This window comes from Solanum pennellii, chromosome 5, assembly GCF_001406875.1.
Source record: "Solanum pennellii chromosome 5, SPENNV200".
NCBI lineage: Eukaryota > Viridiplantae > Streptophyta > Magnoliopsida > Solanales > Solanaceae > Solanum > Solanum pennellii.
Genome location: NC_028641.1, coordinates 73,843,489 through 73,865,318, shown reverse-complemented (window position 1 = coordinate 73,865,318; position 21,830 = coordinate 73,843,489). Strand labels below are relative to the sequence as shown.

The following is a 21,830-nucleotide window of genomic DNA, read 5'->3' as shown; positions in this document are numbered from 1 at the left end:
TTAATGTATTGGTTAGTGTTACTTTTTAAGAGATTAAAGTAATTACAAACTAAAGAGGGATAAATTGCAATTTCATATTAAAACTATGTGATTTCTGTAAAATCTATCAGAAAATATTTTATTCTTTAGCTCATTCAACACATGATAAAAAGAAAATCTTACTAGTTACTTAATTTTCTTGTGTTGATCAAATGTATACTTTCAAGTCTAATTACTTTCGAGGATAAAAAAATAATTTTATTTATGCACTGATTTTGTAAAATGACAAATATTAGTTAAGAAATATTTATTGTTAATAAGAACGATATATAAATAAAAATGAAGGAGATACTTTTATTAGAAGCACACAAAAAAATCTTTCATTACGATAAATTTAAATTTAATATTTACGAATATCGAAAATCAAATGAAAATTCTATAAAGAAAAAGAAATAAGCTCAAACTCCTAAATGAGTCAATTTCCATGGAAGCTGAACCCCATGAGCCGTCGGGATCATTAGCATATAAGGGTGTCGTTTGTTTCTTTTCATGATAATGAATCAATTTCAAATTTATAAAAAAGTTTTATAAATATCAAATTGTAGCCATAAAAGAATAAAAAAGAGAAGTAGAAAAAGGACAATTGAATATGACTAAACAATAAATCCTCCTAATATGTTCGTTTGATTCCTAGACTAAATTTATAATATTTCAAAATTATAATTTTGAAATCTATATCTCATCTCGAAGATAAGATAAAATAAAAAGTCTAAAACTAAATATTTTAAAATATCATAATATATTTTTCTTTTTTCGAATTTATATATATATATATATATATCACAACTTTCGCGCTACATTGAACTAGCCAAAAAAAATCATAAATAATAGCAGAGTCAAAATTTTCATTATATAATTTTAAATACGAAGAAGTAAGCATACAGAAAAAACAGAAAGAGTTTAACATCAATTATATATATATATATCTAGAAATTATACAATTTAATTTACAATCAAAATAAACTCTAATAAACCTCTCGATTTTACCGGTTCATTTGAGTTTTTTCCTGTCTTTTGGGTTCCAGACTGGAAATATTATTGGATGGTGAAAAAAGGACACGCTTGCTCATTATATGTCTCTATTATTGTTTAAAGACAAATAATAATAATTTTCATTGATTACCTTTTTTTTTTGGCCAAATATTTTAATTTTTTTTATTATATAAATGATCTAGATTACCCTGTAATGATTTTATTTATTTTTGTTAAAATTTAAGATGTCTGAGTTTGATAATATATATTAGAGTATTAAGATGTACATTAAATTTAGGCGTTTGTATATAAAACACATCTCAATTATAAGATATTAGATTAAGATTTGATTGCTAAATAATTAAGAGTGAATATTTTTTTGAAATCTAAATGTATGAAACTTGTGTGATTTAAAATTTAATGAAAAATAAAATTTAAATTAATATTATATTATATTATATTATATTAATAAAAGATATAAAACAATTATCAGGAGATTTATGATAATGATCATATGACAATGGTGTGATGTTTGTAGGTGACGATTATAGATTGTGTTCGATGATGATAACGATGGTGGCTAACGGTAGTAATTAATAACGATAATTAATGGTGATAGTTGATGGTGGCGGATATTATTCGCGAAAGAAATGTATTAAAATTTTATTTCAAATCTTAGAGTCTATTCAATATTGCTGCTAAAAGTTTTTTTTAGAAAGATTTTTTAAAAATAGCTTTTCAGAAAAATATATATTTTTAAAATGATTTAGGTAATTAATTTGAAAAGTATTTTTGATAAATAAATTGTGTTTGAGTAATTTATTCTAAAAAGTTCTTCTAAAAAATTCAATTACGAAAAATGGCGAGTATCAATGTACTTTAAATCTTAAAATTACATTATAGAGAGAAAATATTTTGAATAACTATTACAAAAGATTTAATTAAAAATTTATTTTAATTAAATTAAAAAGTACATGGTTAAACTTTCAGTCAATATTATACATAGATAAATAAATTAATTAAATATTAACACAATGATTTAGATATAATTAGAAATACCAAGCAAGATAAATCTTAAAACCATTTCACAAGTTAAGTCACGTACATATAAAAAATAATATTGTTTTTAAAACGACTCTACATAAATTTTCTTTTTATTTTTAAATCGTGCAAAAATATTGTTATTACCTTTATTTTAGTTCTGTAAAATAATACGTAAAATAATATATAACATAAAATTCTTAAATGAAACTTAATCAAACTTATGAGATATACTAATTAATCAGTAAACGATATACTGATAAATATATATACAGAAGAAATATTTTAGTCTTCAAAAAAAAAATTTCTTCTTATGCTTATACTTCTTTTAAGAAGCATAAATTTTTATCTCTTTTTAACAACTATAAAAACTACTTCTGCTTCCATTTAAAAATATTTTTAAGAATTTGCCAAGCACTTAATTTTTCAAAAAAGTAATAATACACTCTTAACCTCTCAATAGCCATGTCAAACAGACTCTTCTAAGTCTTAACATTCAAATATTTCAAGTGATTATATAAAAAAAACACTTAATAATTATAATTTTTTCATAACTAAAATTTGGTAATATCATTTACCACATCAATGACCTTTTCTTTTCTTTGCCTTAGTGGAGGACAAAATCATTAGGCTTTGGAGGAGATTGAAATGGCATGTCAAAGCCCCATCTCTGGTCAACAAAACATTCCTTTACCCTACCCTTGCCTGAAGAAAAAATAAAGGCTTTTCCAAAGTATAGTCTGTTTATTCGTTATGCTGTTGTTTGATAGGATGTATAAAAATAATATCGAACAAAATTTTCATAAAAGAAGTGCTAAAGACAATTGTATCTTTTATCATGTCAATACATATATTAAAAGCCTTTTTATGGCTAATACCATATTTTTCATATACTTAAAATTGGTTATCCACCTAATTTTTTTAGGTTTAGAAATCAAGGGTGGTTGCAAACATGACTTAATTTGCTAGAGCAATTAATGCACAATCGAGCTTTTGAAAGGTTAAAAATGCAAAATTTTAAAAAATGTGAGGTGTTTAATTAAGCTTTCTAAGAGAAAATAAGTATTTTTCTAAGAACAATTTTTTAAAAGTTAAAAATAAATTAATTTTTTCCTAAAAATACTTTTTAATAAGCACTTTCGAAAAAAAAAAATACACTTAAAAACACTTGCAAATTATTAATGGTGGTAAAAAACAAAAACTAGTTGTCACAAAAGTGTACTTATGAAAAAAACACTTCTTATAAAAAAGTTGATTTTTTAGGGCTTGACTAAGGGCCCGTTTGGATGGACTTAATAAAAGCAGCTTTAAAAAAGTACTTTTAAAAGTGCTGAAACTTATTTTTAAAATAAGCAGTTGAGCGTTTGGATAAAAGTGCTGAAGTTGTTATGTCAAACGTGAAAAGGGAAAAATGGAAGAAAGAAATGTTAGGGTTATATGGGTAATTTGGAGATTGTATAAAAATATTAAGAGCAAAAAGATAAAAATGTGGTCAACTTAAAACAGCTTATAAGCTAAAAAAAAAAAGCACCCCTACCCCAGCTTTTAACTTTTGGCTTAAAATAAGTTTTTTTTAACTTAAAATAAGTTATTTTGAGTATTGCCAAACAGTTAAATAAGTCAAAAATTAGCTTTTAATTCAGTTTGACCAGCTTTTAAGCTGAGCCAAACAGGCTCTAAATAGGTTACTAATTTGCAAGAGCAATCAAATCTTTGTTTCATAATGAACCATTTGAAAATAAGCTTAGCTTTTTGGTGATTAGATGGTAACTAAGGCATACATGTGATATTTTAACTATTCCCATAATCACTCCTTTGGAAACATTTGAAATATTTGAAGTGATGTAAGAACTACAAAATTGTCAACAAAAGAATTTTATTTCAAAGAAGGCCCCATATATTATATCATTGCAATTCATAAATGAGGTTGATTTAAAGTGAAGATATACTAGTATTATGTCCCACCTACAATCAATTCCAAAGAATAAAAAAACAACAAAATGATTTATGCCTTCTAAAGGATGTACATAAGAGTGTCTATTAAACAAATTGGGTTGAATTTGAACGAATCAAAATAGATTGAGCTAATAAATGATTGAGTCATTAATTCGTCCAAAGGGTCGGTTGAGTTAAGATAAATTGAGTCAAAATAGGTTTAGATCGTAACCAAACTAGTCGATTCTTACTAAGTTTTAACTTCATTAATTGTTTTTTAAGTACCTAAGAAACTTTATTTTAATTATGACTATATATAACATATCCATTCAACTTTTCGATATACTAAATTAGAGTTTGGATGGGGATAAAATAGGTTGAGTTGGTAAATGAATGGGTTAATCTTTTGAATACGCTAAATTAGACATGTCAAAATAAACTGAATCAATAAATGGTTTATCAAGTTTGATAGAACATATTTCATTAACAAATTTTGCCACCCCTATTCACCATTCGTGTATAATTAGTTAAAAAGGAATAGAAACTACATTGAAAATGTTGTTAAGATTTAGGAATTACTAAAACTGTCTTAGGAAGCGATTTACCCAATGTGAAACATCTCGATATAAATTCGGATTTAGTCGGAAATTTAAAAAAAAAGCTGTAGGATTACTATCACTATGCTCTTATTATTTTCTTCTTTACAAGATATACAGTACCTTGTCCAAGAGACTTAAGAGGTCCATTTTGTCTTCCTATTATTTGTAATAGCTTCTCTACCTCTCTAGGTCGAGGTCTACATAGACTCTATCTTTCTTAAATCGCTCATGTAAGATTACTATTTGTAACAACTTTTCTTTTACATCTACTTATAACAACATGAATACAATAGGTGAAAATAGATAATTAAAGAAACTTATTTTAACCTAGGTTAAAATAGAGTGAAACAATAGATTAAAACTCAACCTTATTGGTGAAGATCAAAAAGAAGGTAAAATCTTACCGAGTGTGATATTTACCCTGAATCAATGAATACATGACACATATTTTCACGTACCCTCTCGTCACTAAACTACGGTTGATTAATGTGCATTTTCACCTTTATTTATTGATAAATTAGTATGATTTGGTATCAACACCAGACACGAATAAGTTTTACCAAAAGACATATTCTAAAACTTGCACTTAGCAGATGATCAAATTTTGGCTAAATGCACTTATTGTTAGATAGTACTCAAAAAAGAAACTTTACTCCTTTTCCACTTTTGCTTCTCTACACCTTTCATCTTCTCTATTTTAAATCAAATATAAGGATATCCCAAATTGGATTATTTTTTCTACACTATCAATACTACTAGTAACAGGGTTTTTAGGTTAAAAAAGTCATTTCTAGACATTTCTCTAATCAGAATTTACAAATTATAAGATACAATCATACCCTAGTCCCTAGATATCTGTCCATCTAATTTCTACAATTTGAAGCAAAGGGCAAAGGTACTAATTCCATTAAAGAGTCAAACCTTTCAAGCAAAAATCAAAAAAGACAATCATGATACATAAGAATGTTTTAACTTTGTCTTACCCCCCACCACCCACCCACTCTCCCAAAAAAAATATAAAATATGAATTCTATTTATTATAATGTCTAGTACACTACAAGCCCGTCAAATTTAAATGACTTTGTAAGTCAAAAAATAATAAGCAAGGGAGACCTATTTTTATTTTAAACTTATTTTAAGTCATTTTAAACTTATTTTAAGTTACTTTTAATATTAATGGACACTTCCCAACTTATTTGAAGTCATTTTCTTTACTTATTTTAATATTTGACAAACACTTTCAGAAGTTAAAAACTTAAAAGTTAGTTTGATCAACTTTTAAGCCAATTCGATCACCCTCTTAATCATCATAGGCTTCATATCCCCAATTTGGCAACCTTTTTACCCAAACTCTCAATGCCTATAATTACCAAGCTCTAATATTACTGGTCACTTGTATGGAAACTGGAAGACAACCCATACACCCCTAAAAGTCTTCTATGATCACTTCGTTTTCCTTGGCCTAGTCATCCATCACTTTGTGTATTCTCTCTTTTTGATAATAGTGGTATGTTCGCCAGCTTACACACAGTTCGATTAATTTCACAAGCTATCTGCTACCTCCCACCAACACAAATATCGGATACCTCTATTTACCAAGACTTGGACGATGAGAAGAAATCACCTAGTATATATACTACTTCATTAACCACTAAGCCACATTCTCTGGTGCGATCCATCACTATGCTTCTTTTTGAGGACACATGAAAAAATCTCTTACCTATTTGGCTATTCATGATTGCTATATGAAGATCACTTATGGATTTGCAAAAGGCAGGATTCAGATTTATCCTAAAAGTGGAACCAAAATAAGAAAAATGTTTTTATAAGTTTTATTCCAGCTGGAGGAATCCAAGGACCGGATAAGAGAATTGATAGGATAAATACATGAGTTTCTCTATCAATCAAGATGCACTTAAATGTATATAAAGTATCCAGCATGCTGAAAAGAGGGTTCAAGGTCATTTAATAGTAAAGCTTCTAAACAATTTTTTTTTAACCGTATTGTCGGGCCAGCTTGCGTGCACCTAGACTAATTCTACGAGATACCAAGTAACTATATCCAGAAAAACTAGGATAAATGAAAAACACTCACCAAGTATTTTTATCGCCGTAGAAATTTGAACTTGAAACCCTTATTGTTCTCGACTCATTTCACTAACCAACATAATTTTTACCTCGTAAAAAGTAGAAAAAAGAAACCAAAGGAAAGAAATGGCAATAAATGCTACATATGCACAGCATAGTAATGATATTAATCTTACTGCCTCTGCGCATCAGTTCTCCAATTTAATCAGAAGTTTGAAAGAAAGGCATAAAGATGAAAGGAGTGACGACTCAGGCTAATTAATCAAAGGTCCAACTGATCACTACGCTTGTCTTGTAAATTGATTGAATAATTCACGTCCCAAACTAATTAGTGATCTAAAGTCAAAAATAAATTAGAGACTATCTTGTAACCTTAAACATATTATGAAAGTTAAATTTATAAATATATCCATAAAAGAGAAACATTCTTTAATGTTTGGAAACAAGCTAAAAAAAAAAGACAAATAATTTAAAAATATAATATGTTTCATCTTGTTAAATAATGCCTACAATAATTTTATTATTACTGAAACAAATAGCCCTTCGATTTAAACATATGACATGCATGTATTGACTTGGTGTAAACACCTGGTGCAAGTAAGTTTTTCTCGGGCCTAAGGCGTATACCTCATTTTTAAAGCATCGAGCACCCCTGATAAGTTGTTGCTTTGACCTGCATCGAGATACATCTGTTTAGGTGAACGTCAAACTTAAAACATAACAGAATTTTTGATTATTAAAGATTTGGGAAATAAATTCTCACTGGAGTGGGACTTTCTTCTTCAGTCAGCATGCTCCCGGAAACGAATGATATTATTGATAAAGGTCCTCTCGCGACGATAGCTGAAGATTAAGATAGATAAGACTCACGAATATACATATAAATACTATCAGAATACAATTTAGTTAATAACTTTCAAATTATGAAAGTTAAGTTTTGATGTCGTCTTTAAAACTAGTTTACACTTTACCACACTTTCCACAGTGCATTAAACCACAAAATGTTAGCTCCGCCAAAGTCATCTAACAGTAATTTTTGCAAAGAAACGAACCTTTGGCTTTAACTCAAAAACAAAAACTAGTTTAAAAGATGAGAACTGTCCAAGACCATACGAGATAAAAAACAATCCATCCCACAACCACAAGACGATTTAATACACACACACCCTCCCGACGCATGGTCAGACCTGCCAACTGGTGCGTGGTCAAACATAATATGGGGGCCAACAACATAATAATAGGAACGGTTTTGGTTCTGATACCATGTTAAGAAATGGACCTAAATCCTAACTCATGAAGTTAGGATTATCCCAAACTATATAAGGAGACAAACAACTCATTTGTCAAACCAATGTAGGACAACTTAACGATATTCATAAGATCCCAACAATCCCTTCTGAAAAGAAAAATATATATGCATGTGAGTGCGCACGTTTTCATGAGTGTATAAGAGAGCGCGAGAGAGAGAGAGGAAGTCCAGAAATGAAAGGCTGAAAGGTCACCTGGGAGGGAGTCGAGAGTGCTATACAAATAAACTAGACAAGTTTCAAATACTTCATGGGTAAACAGAGATTCAAATCCTCTACTTACATGATAAAGGCTGCTAGCATGAAACTGGTTATGCCCACTAAGAAGTGAATGCTAAATGTTCTCCAGAAGTCATCCGGATCCAGAAATATCTTTTCTGAAACTAGAGTGACTATTCCAGAAAAAAGTAGAAAGGTCCAACCGGAAGGCAGACATCTGCGAAAGGAAAATGAGGATGAATCCTGAAAAAATCCAAAGAATATATCATCGTCAGTATCAAAGGAAATACCAACTTCTGAAATCCTTACACATCCAAAAATCACAAGCATCCGGAAAAATACCTGGAAATAGTTCCTGATGAATACTGCTGAGTAAGTGATCCTAAGAGCCATATCTTTTAAAAGTCAAGGAACTAGTGGCTACAAATTTTAGATGTCCTTAAGGACAACCGACAACCGGTTTCACACTTCCGACCAATTAGCTAGCCACTCATGGGCTTCCAGTTCTGTAAACAGATGCAACTGCAATAGGAGAGTAAGCAGAAATCACATATAAACTATTTCACTATTAGCAAGTTCCTGTACTTGTGAAAAGGGAGCCTACACGTGCTTGTTACCTTGACAAACTTGGCAGATAGCTATTTCGGTTTAAGCAGTCAGCCAGAATGATACTATTAAGAAAGTTTGCAATACTACTACTGCTGCACCTTTGTTACTAACTCCAAAACACAATAGCAATCATCAGGTAAACCCTACCTTCTCATGCATATAAAGCTTCCTGACATTACCACAGTGAAAAGCATGCTTCTTTTAACCCTACTTCTACATATTAGAAGTGTTCCTGAAAATATTTCTTTCATAAAATGATTCATTACGACCTTGTAACGTGAAAGATGCTGAAAATAAAATATGCAACCCTAAGTATGGTTGCAGCATGATTATTCAAGAGAGCACCAAACTGCAAGACCTTGCCTTATTTCTGAACCAAGATATGCAGTGAGAACAATGATAATCAATTTTTTTATAACAAAAGCAAACACTTCAAAGTTTTAGAAAAGAAAAATATGGAACTTTAATATGTCATGAAAGGATACTCAAAGAATTAGCTAAAATCAACCCAATAGCACCAGCTGAATGTATAAGAGAAACATTCAACACCAAATAAATCAATGAGAACACAAGCAAGGAATCATTTGAGCGCTTGAGTTGAATCTCATTTGCGACTGCATGCAAAAATGCTTCTGATGTTCCTGCACCAAAGACGAAGAAAAAGTCAACAGGATTCACAATAGATCTGTAGACTACTCGCCAGGGTAAATTCAACATATCATCTTCACAAGCTGAAGACGAACACAGAGCAAATAAGTGGAAAAATCTTTAGGTCACATCATTCCAATCAATTATGCAGGTTACAGCAGAAGAGAACACAATTGATTGTAGATTTCAGCTACTTGAAATAGAATAAACAAGCTTTTAAAAGTTATTTTAAGCAGCCTTATCAGAAAAATGTAAAAGGAATAAACTGATCCGTAAATGATCGAATAAATAAAACAAAATTAGTAAGGAAAAAAAAGCTAAAACCTCCAACAATAATTCAAAAAGGCAATTGGTAACACTGTCGTATTAGCATAGTACAAGCTGCAATGCACTGCAGCGACTTCTGGAGTTTTTCTGGATTGGTAAGAACTTAAGAACAAGTACGGAAAAGATCACAGATATCGGGATCTTTTGTTCCTCTCACACAGGTATATGCTGTTTTTAGCTGAAAGATGCAGGAACACTGCCAGTGTTATCAAAAGTGAAAAATGCAAAAAAGCTCTAAAGTCTATTGGGGCTTTTTAAGCGCAAATAAAACATGGGTTTTAATGAGAAAAGGCGCAAATGAAAAAATACAAACATATGTTTACTCCAAGTTAAATAATTATAAGCACGAACAACAAATATATGGACAACGAAATTGAAAAAATTATGATAAACTGATATTTCAAATTGTTTAGTGCAACCCCAAAAGGAAAGGCTCATTGGCAAGGAAAAGTATGCCTTAGAGCCTTTATGACGACATTAAAGCGCATAATAAGCGAGGCGAAGCGCTCAATATGTTTTGAGCCTCGTTTCAGGCCTTAAGCATACCCTGTCCTCATTGGTACATGACCTCTAATGCTTAGGGACAAAAGCCCAAAAGATGGCCTATTCCTAAAATATACCAAATTCATCTCCGACAAGATGATTGGCTGGGTAAGGCATTGCTACATGAAGCTAACCATTTATATAGGATCGAAAAATACAAACGAACTTAAAGTATCATGCAGAGGGAAAATCACCAAGTAGTTATTCAGGCTGAACAAACGTATAATAAGCAAGTTCTCAAATTCTCCATACACCATACAAAAGAGGCGTCCATCTAATGGGCTTTAAGCATGTTAAGACATAACTAAATAAATTAAGATATCCTTCTGTATATTCACATGCTTGGTCCTGTAAAAATTATCAGGCTAGCACGTCATAATTAATCAAATAACTAAAGCTGTAGACTCTCTAACAGTCTAGCCTTCTACCTGAAAAGATTCACATAATTTAATAAGACAGAAGAAACTTGCTATTGGTTCCATCTACCAAAAGCTACAATTAAAGTCACCAATTAATGCATGCATCAAGGTTGCAGCAGTTCAACAATAATGAACAACAAAAATGACTCATGAATGAACTTCACCAGATTCCAGTTAAGAGCATGTTTTTATCTTATAACTTTCAGTTAACATCATGCTTTTCCGAAACTTATCTGAAAGGAGAAAAACTGCATCACTCACAGAAATTTCTAACATGAACAGAACTCTAAGTAATTTCTGATATGGAGGCTGCTGCGGTACAATTAACTTACAAACTCAAATGCATCAAAATAGAAAACAAAGTTGGGAATTCCAATCTTCACAACCTTGTTTCCCATATACAAACAGCTCTGTTTCGACATCATTATTTACTAGGTTTGAACTTTCATTGGACCTGCATTATCATCATATGTGTGCTTCTTGCTTCATAAGATAATCCAGTTATTAAAAAATAAACTAATTTTTATGCAATGCTTTGACATTTTCTGGCCTTATTTACTGAGAGTTTCAGGTTGATTAGGTGCCAAGTATCACATTTGACAGTATAAGTGGTCCAAGGTTATTAATTATTATTAAACAGCTCCAATGCACGGGCTGATGCACGATTCTAAAATCTACATAATCGAGAAGAAGTCCAAAGCCCACAATATTTCATGATCAAAGGCTTTTCTTTTTAAGTCACAATTATAAAATTAAGAAAGAACCTTTGAGTCTAGATCATGGTCAGTAGCCCCATCAGGACCTAGTGAGATTATCTCATGATAATACAAATAAACCATACAGTAAAATTGGCTACTAAAAAATGGCTACTCAAACAATCATTCTTTCCTTTTTTGTCTAAGTTCTTAAGTAGAATTTTTCATGGATCACTTTAAAAAAGGAGGGACTTGGTTTATTTGGAACCTTTTAATCTGATTTAATTAGTATTCCAATTATATTTGTTTCATTAATCTAAATTGGGTTTAGTCATTAAATGAGAAAACATTGTTAAGTGATAACAGCATAAGATTTTCATGGAAGCCATTATTTTTAAACTAACTATTCAATAATTGCTTTTTTAAGAGATTATATTTGGTTATTATTATGAAAACCAAACATGATCTTACCATTCATGGCCAACAGGATTACATAGAGGCAATAGTATCGTAGAGCTGTTGAGGCTTCTCCGTCACTCCACTTGCGACCATACAGCAACCTAATGAGAGAGTACGAATAGCTAGGGCCAAAGGCCATGACTACCAAACCTACAAGATAAGCAATTTTGAGAATGATAGTAAGCTATTTGCAGTCTCATTTGTTTTAAGCACCTACTAGCTAAAACAAAATAAAAATTCACCAACATTTTTCTATGTAATGAATACAAGCAGAGAGTGAATTATATTGTGTGTCAGTTTATTATTTGAAGCATATTTATGAAGAAAATAAAGTGAAGCATAGGGCAATGATGCTGACACACCCAAGCAAAATGCCCAAGGAAAAACAAGTTTAAAGAACATATATTGAAACTTCTCATTTCAATGGCATCCAGAAAAAAAGTTTGCTAGACCTTTTTAAAGTTTTAGATAAGTCATAACATCCCTTCTTTATCCCCCCATAAAAGGATCATAAAATCCCAAATGCTGAGTACAATGTACATAGGCCTCTATCTTTTAAGGCTTTCAAGTACTTTTTTCAAAGGTAGATTGTGAATTTGTCACCACTCACCACAGTAGACATGTGCCGAAAATACAAGTTCTCCTAATTTTAATTCAGGTCTTTATTAGGTTCAGGATTTAGTAGTCCATTCCACTCGCGCAAAAGGTTACTTCGTTAATTAAGGCACACATTTAATTAATTCATAAAAAAATGTCAATTAATTTAAATCTCTCTGTTTGCATAAATAAGGTGGTCAAGTAATATGCTTTACTCTATATAACTTGTCCTTCGAACACCTCATATTCTCTTTCCAGATCGCCCATATTATGCAAAACGGAGAAATGATCCATAGTTTTCTGCCCATATCATACAGGATTGTGTAAAGAACAGTAATTAATAAGACAGAGAGGACGCAATAGTGATTTCACATAGTTCTCTCATTCGAAAAACAAGGTTAATTCCTGTAAGAAAATATATAACATAATGTATAAGTTGTCAGAAGGTAAATGATCAGCACCCGGAATGTTTAACAGTAGAATAAGTTCCAAAAAAAACGACATCATTGATAAAACTGGATCTGAGAACCAATGTTTGCTAAGACAACATGTCCGAAAAGAGTAGGACTTGGCTCAACTACTAGAAGATGAACAGTCATTTCTTATTTTACTCATTCAGTAACAAGTTCTTAATTTTATGACCCAGTAGGATATTAGTAGAAATAGGTAACCACTAGTCTAGCTCCATAGAAAGAAAATTTTAAGGATGTATTTCTTTTGAAGTAATATTGAAGCAAGATCTGTTATGAAAGAATGTCAGAGTCACCTATTAGTAAAACAAGTTTCAACGCCTCGGTCAAACTTTTTCCCAGTTTCTTTTGCTTCTGTGTCTGTTCACCTGTCAAAACAGTAAAACAGTTTAGTTATCAAATTGCCACTTCAAATTGGATGAACAGAACTGAATTGGCATAAAGTTTATTTATTTTTTAATAGCTTTGCAGCAGTCACCAACACCAAAAATGCAATATCAGAAATGAGATGCCTAACATTGGAAAAAATATTTTGTGATGGGCCTGACTCTGATACCATGTTAAGAAATGGACCTTGGACCTAATTTAACCCCAAAGCTAGATCATGACTTAACCCAAGGCTAGCTCATGAGGGGAGGATTGTCCAAGACTAAATAAGGAGACCAAGAACCCCCTTCTCCACCGATGTGAGACTCCAACAGTTGCAAGTTTGGATATCAAGCTGTAAGTCATGGATGAAACTACTCATTGGGTCTTGGTGCACTAAATCAGAACTCCAGGAAAATACAGTGTTCTTTCTATCATCAATTTTAAGAAGCTTTTTAGGGAAAACTAAGGGGAAAAGATGACATTTTGCCTTTTGCTATCAAAGGCACGTCCTCTCTAATACCAGTTGTTTGAATAGATTAAGACTTTTTTGAGAAAAGTAACTGCGTATTATATCCAAAAACAGTACTTAGGTAGTACTTAAGAGATTAAGATTGACAACCTATAGATCAAGATACTGGAAGAGTTAGTCTGACAAGTGCAGAATACAATTGATGTTAAAAGATCATTGGGTTCAAAGAAGTAATAGATCAGGCAAAATCCTGTCAAAGAAACAAATAGACCAAGTAGCATCAGAAAATAATCAAAGTAATAGTTCATTTAGGTGGTTAAAGTTAAAGAAAAAGATAAGCTCATTTTCTATTTATTAGCTGCTGTTTAAAATCGGAATGTAAGACATGCTGAAAACTAGCCAATACCAGTATAATTGTGGTTTAGCAGAGTAGAAGTATTTTTAATGGGCATGGCATCACTTGAGGAACCACTATTCTATCCGCGTCTCGTCTTGAACTTCCTTAGAAGCCAATCAACAATCCTGTTAAGAACAGGTTCTGCTAGGCAAAAAGTGATAGGTAGGAGGTGATTATTTGTCATTTTCCTTTTGGTTAGTAAAAGTGGGTTATTTAACCTCTCAAATCTAGATTGAAGGAGGAATTATATCTCTATTACTTCCCTTGTAATTGTGTCATAATTTATGAGGAATAATCCTACTAAGGAAGTAAACTGATGAACTTCCCGCTCCTTGCCCCTCCCTTCTTTTGAAACCAAATTAGCATTACTCACCAAGGTAACAGCTATTTAGGTGAACAAAGAAATTGAGAAAATAAGATGATTACGATCAACCAGAGTCCTAAAAGGAAGGCGAGATAAACCTGATGCAGACCTTGCAAATGTAGCATATGAACTTTCTTCAAATGGGAGAAACACCAGCCTGACCACTAAGCTGCCTGAAAAATCAATTTTGTACCTGGTTAAATTATGACACATTTAAGCAAAATATGCTGCTATCTTAAGAAACACGGTAAGTAGAAGCCAGAATAACGAACTAAAATACCTAGTTTATCTACAAGCCCATATACTGCTTGATTATATGGTGTGTCCAACCATACAAGAACCATTTTTTCTCCTTCTTGAAGAATCAACTTGCGGAAAGATTGAAAGGTAAACAACATACACATTTTTGAAAGTTGTTCATCAATGCCTCCACTTCCTACACTAAAAGGATATTAACTGTCAACTAAAATAATGGTAGAGAACAAACATTCCAATAGAACTGTCAACATAAAAGGAAAGGGCAGAGAAATTTTGTAAAGACAACTGATAACTCCAAACCAAAAGCAGGCTTTGTAAAGCCCCACAAGTTTCTAGATTAATTTGGGACCAATTTGGAACGTGAATGAAGTTATTGAAGTGAATCAGAGGTACGTGAACCCACACAAAGGTGTAGGAACATGGTTCATAAGGCGAAGTAGTAGTCCTTGAATTTTAGTCTCAATGCTTCAAACTGTTCATCACTTGAAGTTATACAGATAAAGTTATGTGTGATTTAATGAACAACATACTTCAGAAAATGCAGCACGATTTGCCGTTGCAGCACATGCTAAACAGAGACACTATCAATTTCAGTACAGATTTGCACTGCAGCGCAGAAGTGTGGCTTGCGAGTCACGATGCAGGCTGGCGCAGGTTTAAGTATTAAAAAGAACGGGAAGAAATTGGTTCCATTCTTATAAATACAAGACATTTTCTCTCGACCCCAAGTCATCAAAAGTTTCTCCTACTACCAAAGGTAAATTTCTAAATCGCTTAAAATTAAATAACTACTCTCAAACAATGATTCGAACAGGGCTTCATCTTGAACAAGATACCCAACAAACATTCAGGAACAAGTTAAGATTCAATTGAGAACTTTGCAACCCAACTTCTACGTTAATTCTTAGAAAAATACTATTTATAAAATTTGTTTGCAGGAACTACCACGAAAACCTTTAATGACTATGAACACCAAAAACTTGGAAAATCCAGCCAAGGGTTTCTAAATTCTGGAAACATGAAATGTTTTGATTCTTTTGATTGTGTATAACTGGTTTGGTGAACTGAGCCATTCAGGGTGGAGTAAATGGTTGACCTAAAATGGAAGGAAGTGAGGAGGGTTGAGAGTTGAGACAATGCTTTCACTATAGTTGTCTGACAAAAATATGTCACCTATTGTTGTTAAATTGTATAGAACGCTAATGTGGACTTAGATTGGAGGAGCGGGCTCACATAATCCATTAGAATTGCAGAAAAGTGTTTAGATGATTATCCTGTTTATTAGTCCAAGTAACGGTTCCATCATTGTATTTCATGACTTGCATACCTTCTCAGATATTATGAAATGATGAAGCTTTTCTTTCATATGATTTGATAGAACTCGTTTGATAAGAATTAAGAACAAATATTGTCGACTTGAATTACATCATTATAGAACTGTTCAAAACAAGTTTTGAGAGTCCCTAGATCTCTGAGAGAGATTAGTAGCCTTTGGTGGGTTATGATACCTCTGAACTACTCGTGCCTTAGTAGGTGAATAGTGTATATCTGATCCAGACACTACAAAGCATAGCACCTAGTAAAGCATAACAATGTGAGCATGTTAGAATTTTGAATTGTGTGTCACCACAAGGATAGAGCCTAGACGATCAAGTTAGGATCGTCCGTGATTTGTACAGAACAAGAAATATATCAGAATCCATGATACTCCCCAGAAAGCAAGAAAGAGAGATTTTCATGAAAAGAAAATAAGTACAAAAGAACAAAATATGAGTTGTTCATCTCAATTCTTCATGAGAAGCTTTTTTTTTAGAATTATACCATGTCATGCATTCATACTTATTTCAAGTCTTGTTCCAGCAATAGTGGAAGATTTTTTTACTCACCGAGCACCATTGTGGTGTACAGATGTTCCTTTGTTTTCTTGGAAACCTACATTGATTTATGTCAATATAGGCACAAGTTATTTAGACGGGCAGGCTACAAGTTAGTTGCTCCTCCCATTCCAACAGATTCTTGGTAAGGTCCATTCCAGACTTTGGAGTTCATTGCATTTGACTTCAACTTTTACTTTTATTTATTTTACTTAAGATTAGCTGGTGAGCTATGTTCTGAGCAATCCACCCATATTCTTTAGAGACTTCATAGATGTAGTTGAGTTAACGATTTAGAGTTCAGATGTAATCTTGTTTTCTTCCAGATATTTGATTTTGTAGATGGATTATGCTACGTGTTTTCAGAATATGTTTCTCTAAACTTTAAAAAAGACATTTTCTTTTGGTTTTACGTGTTGAACTGCTTGATGGAATAGAAAGAAAAGATTAGAAGGTTTGCTAGTTCAAGTTAAAGCACCAAGTGCCAGTTACAACTAGATCAGGAATAGGGTCATGGCAGGCTTCCAATTATTCCTTCATATTTATTGCAGCGACATTCCCAACAACCCCTACTTCCGAAAAGGAGGAAAGAAGAAAAGAAGGAAAAGCTTCATTCTCATGAAAAAAAACTTCATTGTTTTCTTTAGGACCAATATAGACGCATTATGTCTGCCTGCTCACATCTTCCTCTCTCTCTCTCCCTCTCTCTAGGTGATTCTGTACTCTGTCTGTAATTTTTCTATAAGCACCACCCTTGTGCCTTACTTTTGTGTGGAAAAAAATCATCATTTATCAAGAAAATATGAAATGTATAACATATATGATAGCAATAGAGGATGATGAAATATTAGAACTCTTACCTAAAAGGGAAGAGATCAGAACAGCTATACACGTGGAAAAGAAGAAAGTAGCCCCAATAGCCAAAGAACACACAAGCTCCAAACGCGACTTGTGACAAGGCAAATGCGATTGCTTTCTCCTGAAAGTAAGAAATTTTAATCTTCAATCCTGAACAGGTACACTAGGTGTCTATGCCATTGAGCAACAACATAGTCCATCTTTTGCATAAACAATTTAAGACAGTAATTCATGTTACAACTGAACATGATTAAAAGCAGCTAATGGTAAACTTATTTAAACTTAGTAAATAAAGATAACATCAAAACAAACAACTAAAAGAGTAAATAATGCAGATGTTGATTACCATGCCAGGTAGATTTACAATGAGGATGTAAGTAGTTATACAACGTGAAAGGGTAGCTACACTTTCAACTACCAGACGCAACTTGAGGAGAAGCAAATTCTGAGATAAGATGTAAAAGGGTTCAGCCAGTAGCTCCAATATACATGCAAAACCTGCTCAGGGAATAAAATTCCAAATAAAATAAAAATGTCAAACAACAGAAACCAAAAATCACAAAATCAACTTCTGGGGAAGGTCATCGGTCTGATACATGCTACTATCAAGTCTCGAACCTCCAACCAGATGCAGGCAGAAGAAACGGTTCTAAGCAGGTCAGGATGACATTAAAATCACATTGAAACCAAAGACATAAAGCCAATGAACTGATAGAAAAAAATGCACACGTCCAATTAATAACAATTTTAGAAGGGTCTAGATTCGAACTCTCAACAGTGATGGTTTAAAAGCCCAAAAAAAAAATGCAATTAGTAAACAGAGTCATTCTTTTTTGGAGATAAGTAATCATGGAAAGCTGAGTTTTCCGGGCTCACATTGATAAGCAGCTTGTAGAATTAGCGCAAAACACAATGCTTTAAAAGATTATATCAAAGTTTAAGCTCACCATTTATCCATATAGCCTGTGCAAATTGACTAAAGTAACTTAGTTCTTGCCACCATAAAACAAAAATACATCCTGCAAATGTGATAATTATTCCCAAAGGGAGAGTCATCCATGCTACTTTCAAGAGTTTTGCTGCATTTCCTCTCCCTGATGATCCACCACTGCAATTTAAACACAGTAACAACCTTAAACATTAAACTCATATCAAAAAAGATATTTGCAATGAAATTCACAAAAGCAGATATAAAATGGAAGAAATCGAAGGAAAAATAACCTTTCTGTACTCATCACAATGTCAAACTAGGGAAATAAACCTGGTTATTTTGGGGGGATTCTTTTTTTTATTTCCCTGGTTTGGTTTCATTTCCCTGGTCATGTCAAACCAGGGAAATAAACTCTCTACTTGCTCAATTTCAGAATCTGTGAACTATTTGGAGGTGATATTAGGAGAGTCATATAAACGATCAAAAAACTGATATTTGGTTTCCCAAAATATAGTATCCTCTTTCCCTTCCTCGCATATTTTTTCTGAGAACTCAAAACCTTAGCCAACCTATCTGCTCTCGTCTGTGTCAAAGACGTCTAAAAATATTTTCACATACTTATCCGTGTTGTCACAAAAAAATATTAGTCTTTCTCCACACAGGACTTTTTACATTTTTATGTCGATGCTGAGAAAAGCAGTGGATTTTATGGAGAATTTAGGAAAATGAGAAAATGCAAAAGTGGATGATTTTACAAACCTTCTGAGCTTTTTGTAAATTAAATGAAAATCCTTGATGATACACCTGCCTAGTTATTTTTAATAAGTACAAATAAATATATCTTTCTAAAAGAAGTTAAAAATAACAAGCATCATTAGGTATGATGTGAATCACATAAAACAGCCACAACAAAAGTATAAAAAACTGTCTTATTAACTATGACCATGACCACTTGAAGAAAAATATATCCTTACTGCATGAGATAAATAGTGAACTCTTTAATCTCAATAATGAGACAAAGTTGCGACATGTTTCCACTGATTGATATTTTTTATCTATTGAAGCTAAAAGAAGTTGTGAAATGAGATGCGAACAACAAAACTAAATGTAGCATCATAGTAAATATCTAATAGTACCTATAAATGTCTGCCCTCATGCATGCTCTTCTGAAGCCCTCTCGACTAAGAAAAAGCACACAAGTAATGAACAAGTGAAATTGTACAGCATACAACTGCATGATTTACCAACAAGATGTTAGACATTTTCCTTTACATAAAACCAAGAGATCAGGTTGGGGAGTGTAATAAAGCAGCTGAGTTGATAAGACAACTTCGAACTCAAATCAACACAAAAATTAAAGAAATAATGGCTAATCAATTTGGTACATGTAGATGTCGTGACGTCTAGTTTACAATCAGTCAGCCACAAAAGTTTAAACTAGACAAAGGGAAAAGAAACAACAAAAACTTCCAGAAGAAAAGGTGAGAGAGCTCTTCTCACTCTTCAATCCAGCTAATTTAGTTGACAGATCCCTATTTTCTTTCTGTCCATGGATATGTAGAGGTTGCTATATTTTTATAATTCAAATTAACAGCAAAGTAGTAGAGGTAATACCTAAATAAGCTCAATGTGGAATCTCTCTAACAGACTATTACATACTTTAAATACTATTTTAGAATATAGCTGAAATACCAACTCTAATATATGACCAATTCATACTTTGTTTTGTTCAGCTTTGATCACCTGTCTGTTAGAGCCCACAAAATTCTATTCGAATTTAATATGAAACACCACGAAATCATAAACAGTTTCCATTATTTTTTTGATAATCATTAACTATAGTAATATTTCCAAATGTTGTATCCTCACCTCAAGGAGAGTGCAACAAGTGAGACGAAACAACTGCAAACCAACTTATTGATAAATATGCTCTTAAAATACTATATGCATATACATAAAACAATAGAACAACATAGCCTCAATCACAAACTTGGGGTCAATTACATGAATCCTTTATATTCATTCATTTGCTAAGATTAGCGTTGAGAAGCCCGACTATTCCACCGTATACTTTCTACGTCACACCAGCACAGTTATCGGGTAACTATGTCAACTAAAGCTTAAGTAGATGAGAACAAAATTAACTAGCAAGGATCACGGTTCACCAAATTCATGCTATCTCATATCTTTAGCATAATTTCTTCATTACTATATTTCCTTTTCATACTTGAGTTTGATATATCTTACTTGAGCTGAGTATCTATTCGAAAAAGCCTCTCTGCCTTCACAAGGTAGGCCTGTGCAATTACACATGGTTTATCGTTGTTGTTGTTGTTGCTAATGCTACACCTCGGGAGCTGAATCCTCTACATTAATTCAAATTTTCTTGTGTTCACTTCACTCCAATGCTCACTAAATTGTCATTTAAATCTTTGAAACAACTTCTGATTGGATCACGTACCATATAGAAAGACGATAACTATTGAGAAGTAATTTTTTTAGGATAACTGTAGTGTCCGGGAAAGCTTTCGCAAACCTATAACCACCTACCAACAACAATTATCAACTAACTTTGTTCACTAAGAGTGGGACAAATGAGAAAAAATCACTTAGTAATATAGAACAACGATTAAAATAGAAGATTACCGCATAATCTTCTTCAGTTAGATGTCGAACGATCCAAGAGTTGAATATGAACGGTATTCCCCTTGATAAAAATTGAGTAGCTACAAGCATAACACATTACTCAACAAAAAACTATATGAAGAAAAAGTATAAAATTAAACAAAGAAAAACAGAGAAAAGCACTGACCGAGCAAGTACTTAAATGTGTGAGATAGATTCGCCGGACGGTCACCTTCTTCACTTGATTTCGACATTGCTTTAACTATATTTCTCTTCTCTATCTATGGCGTCGATTGATCGAACAAGTGAAGAAGAGCATGAATAAAATTGGGTTTATTGGGTTGTTTACGGCCCGCTCTTACATTAAATAATGTGGACTTTGAACCGGGTTTATTCGGAGGAGTTGTGGTGGGATTGCTTAAATCTAAAGCCCGGGTTCAAATTTTAGAGGCAAAAGTATTCATTACCCCATGTACTTGAAGCTTTTTATTCAATGTACACCTAAATTTTATTTTGTTTCAATTACCCCCTGAACTTGCTTATTCATCGAACACGTACATCTTTTCTGTCCACCTGGCATAGAAACTGAAATTAAACTCTACAAAGCGCGTGAGACAGCGATTTTTTGCCACATCATAAAGTTACAACGGTAATATACGTAAAAAATTTATTTTTTCTTTAATATTTGGCTTATTTTAAGAATTTTTCTCTCTCTATT

At 32.4% G+C, this 21,830-nt stretch overlaps 1 protein-coding gene across 3 annotated transcripts; it reads right to left on the bottom strand.

The window, feature by feature from the left end:
- Positions 1-7,122: 7,122 nt before the first annotated feature.
- On the bottom strand, positions 7,123-21,490 carry LOC107018785 (protein RFT1 homolog). 3 transcript variants are annotated; one of them, XM_015219356.2, is made up of 16 exons: positions 21,134-21,213; positions 20,949-21,033; positions 20,735-20,853; positions 19,624-19,718; positions 18,504-18,664; positions 17,903-18,054; positions 17,559-17,677; positions 14,847-15,007; positions 14,665-14,739; positions 13,264-13,335; positions 11,913-12,050; positions 9,295-9,450; positions 8,543-8,595; positions 8,265-8,443; positions 7,438-7,517; positions 7,123-7,347 (listed from the first exon to the last, which is right to left on the bottom strand). In XM_015219356.2, exons 3-15 carry the CDS (start codon positions 20,798-20,800, stop codon positions 7,457-7,459), a joined length of 1,488 nt encoding a protein of 495 aa, XP_015074842.1. In that variant the 5' UTR covers positions 20,801-20,853; positions 20,949-21,033; positions 21,134-21,213; the 3' UTR covers positions 7,123-7,347; positions 7,438-7,456. The 3 variants fall into 3 exon arrangements, with proteins under 3 accessions (XP_015074842.1, XP_015074841.1, XP_015074843.1); XM_015219355.2 differs by lacking the exons at positions 20,735-20,853; positions 20,949-21,033 and adding an exon at positions 21,300-21,490; XM_015219357.2 differs by lacking the exons at positions 19,624-19,718; positions 20,735-20,853; positions 20,949-21,033.
- Between the last annotated feature and the right edge of the window lie 340 nt (positions 21,491-21,830).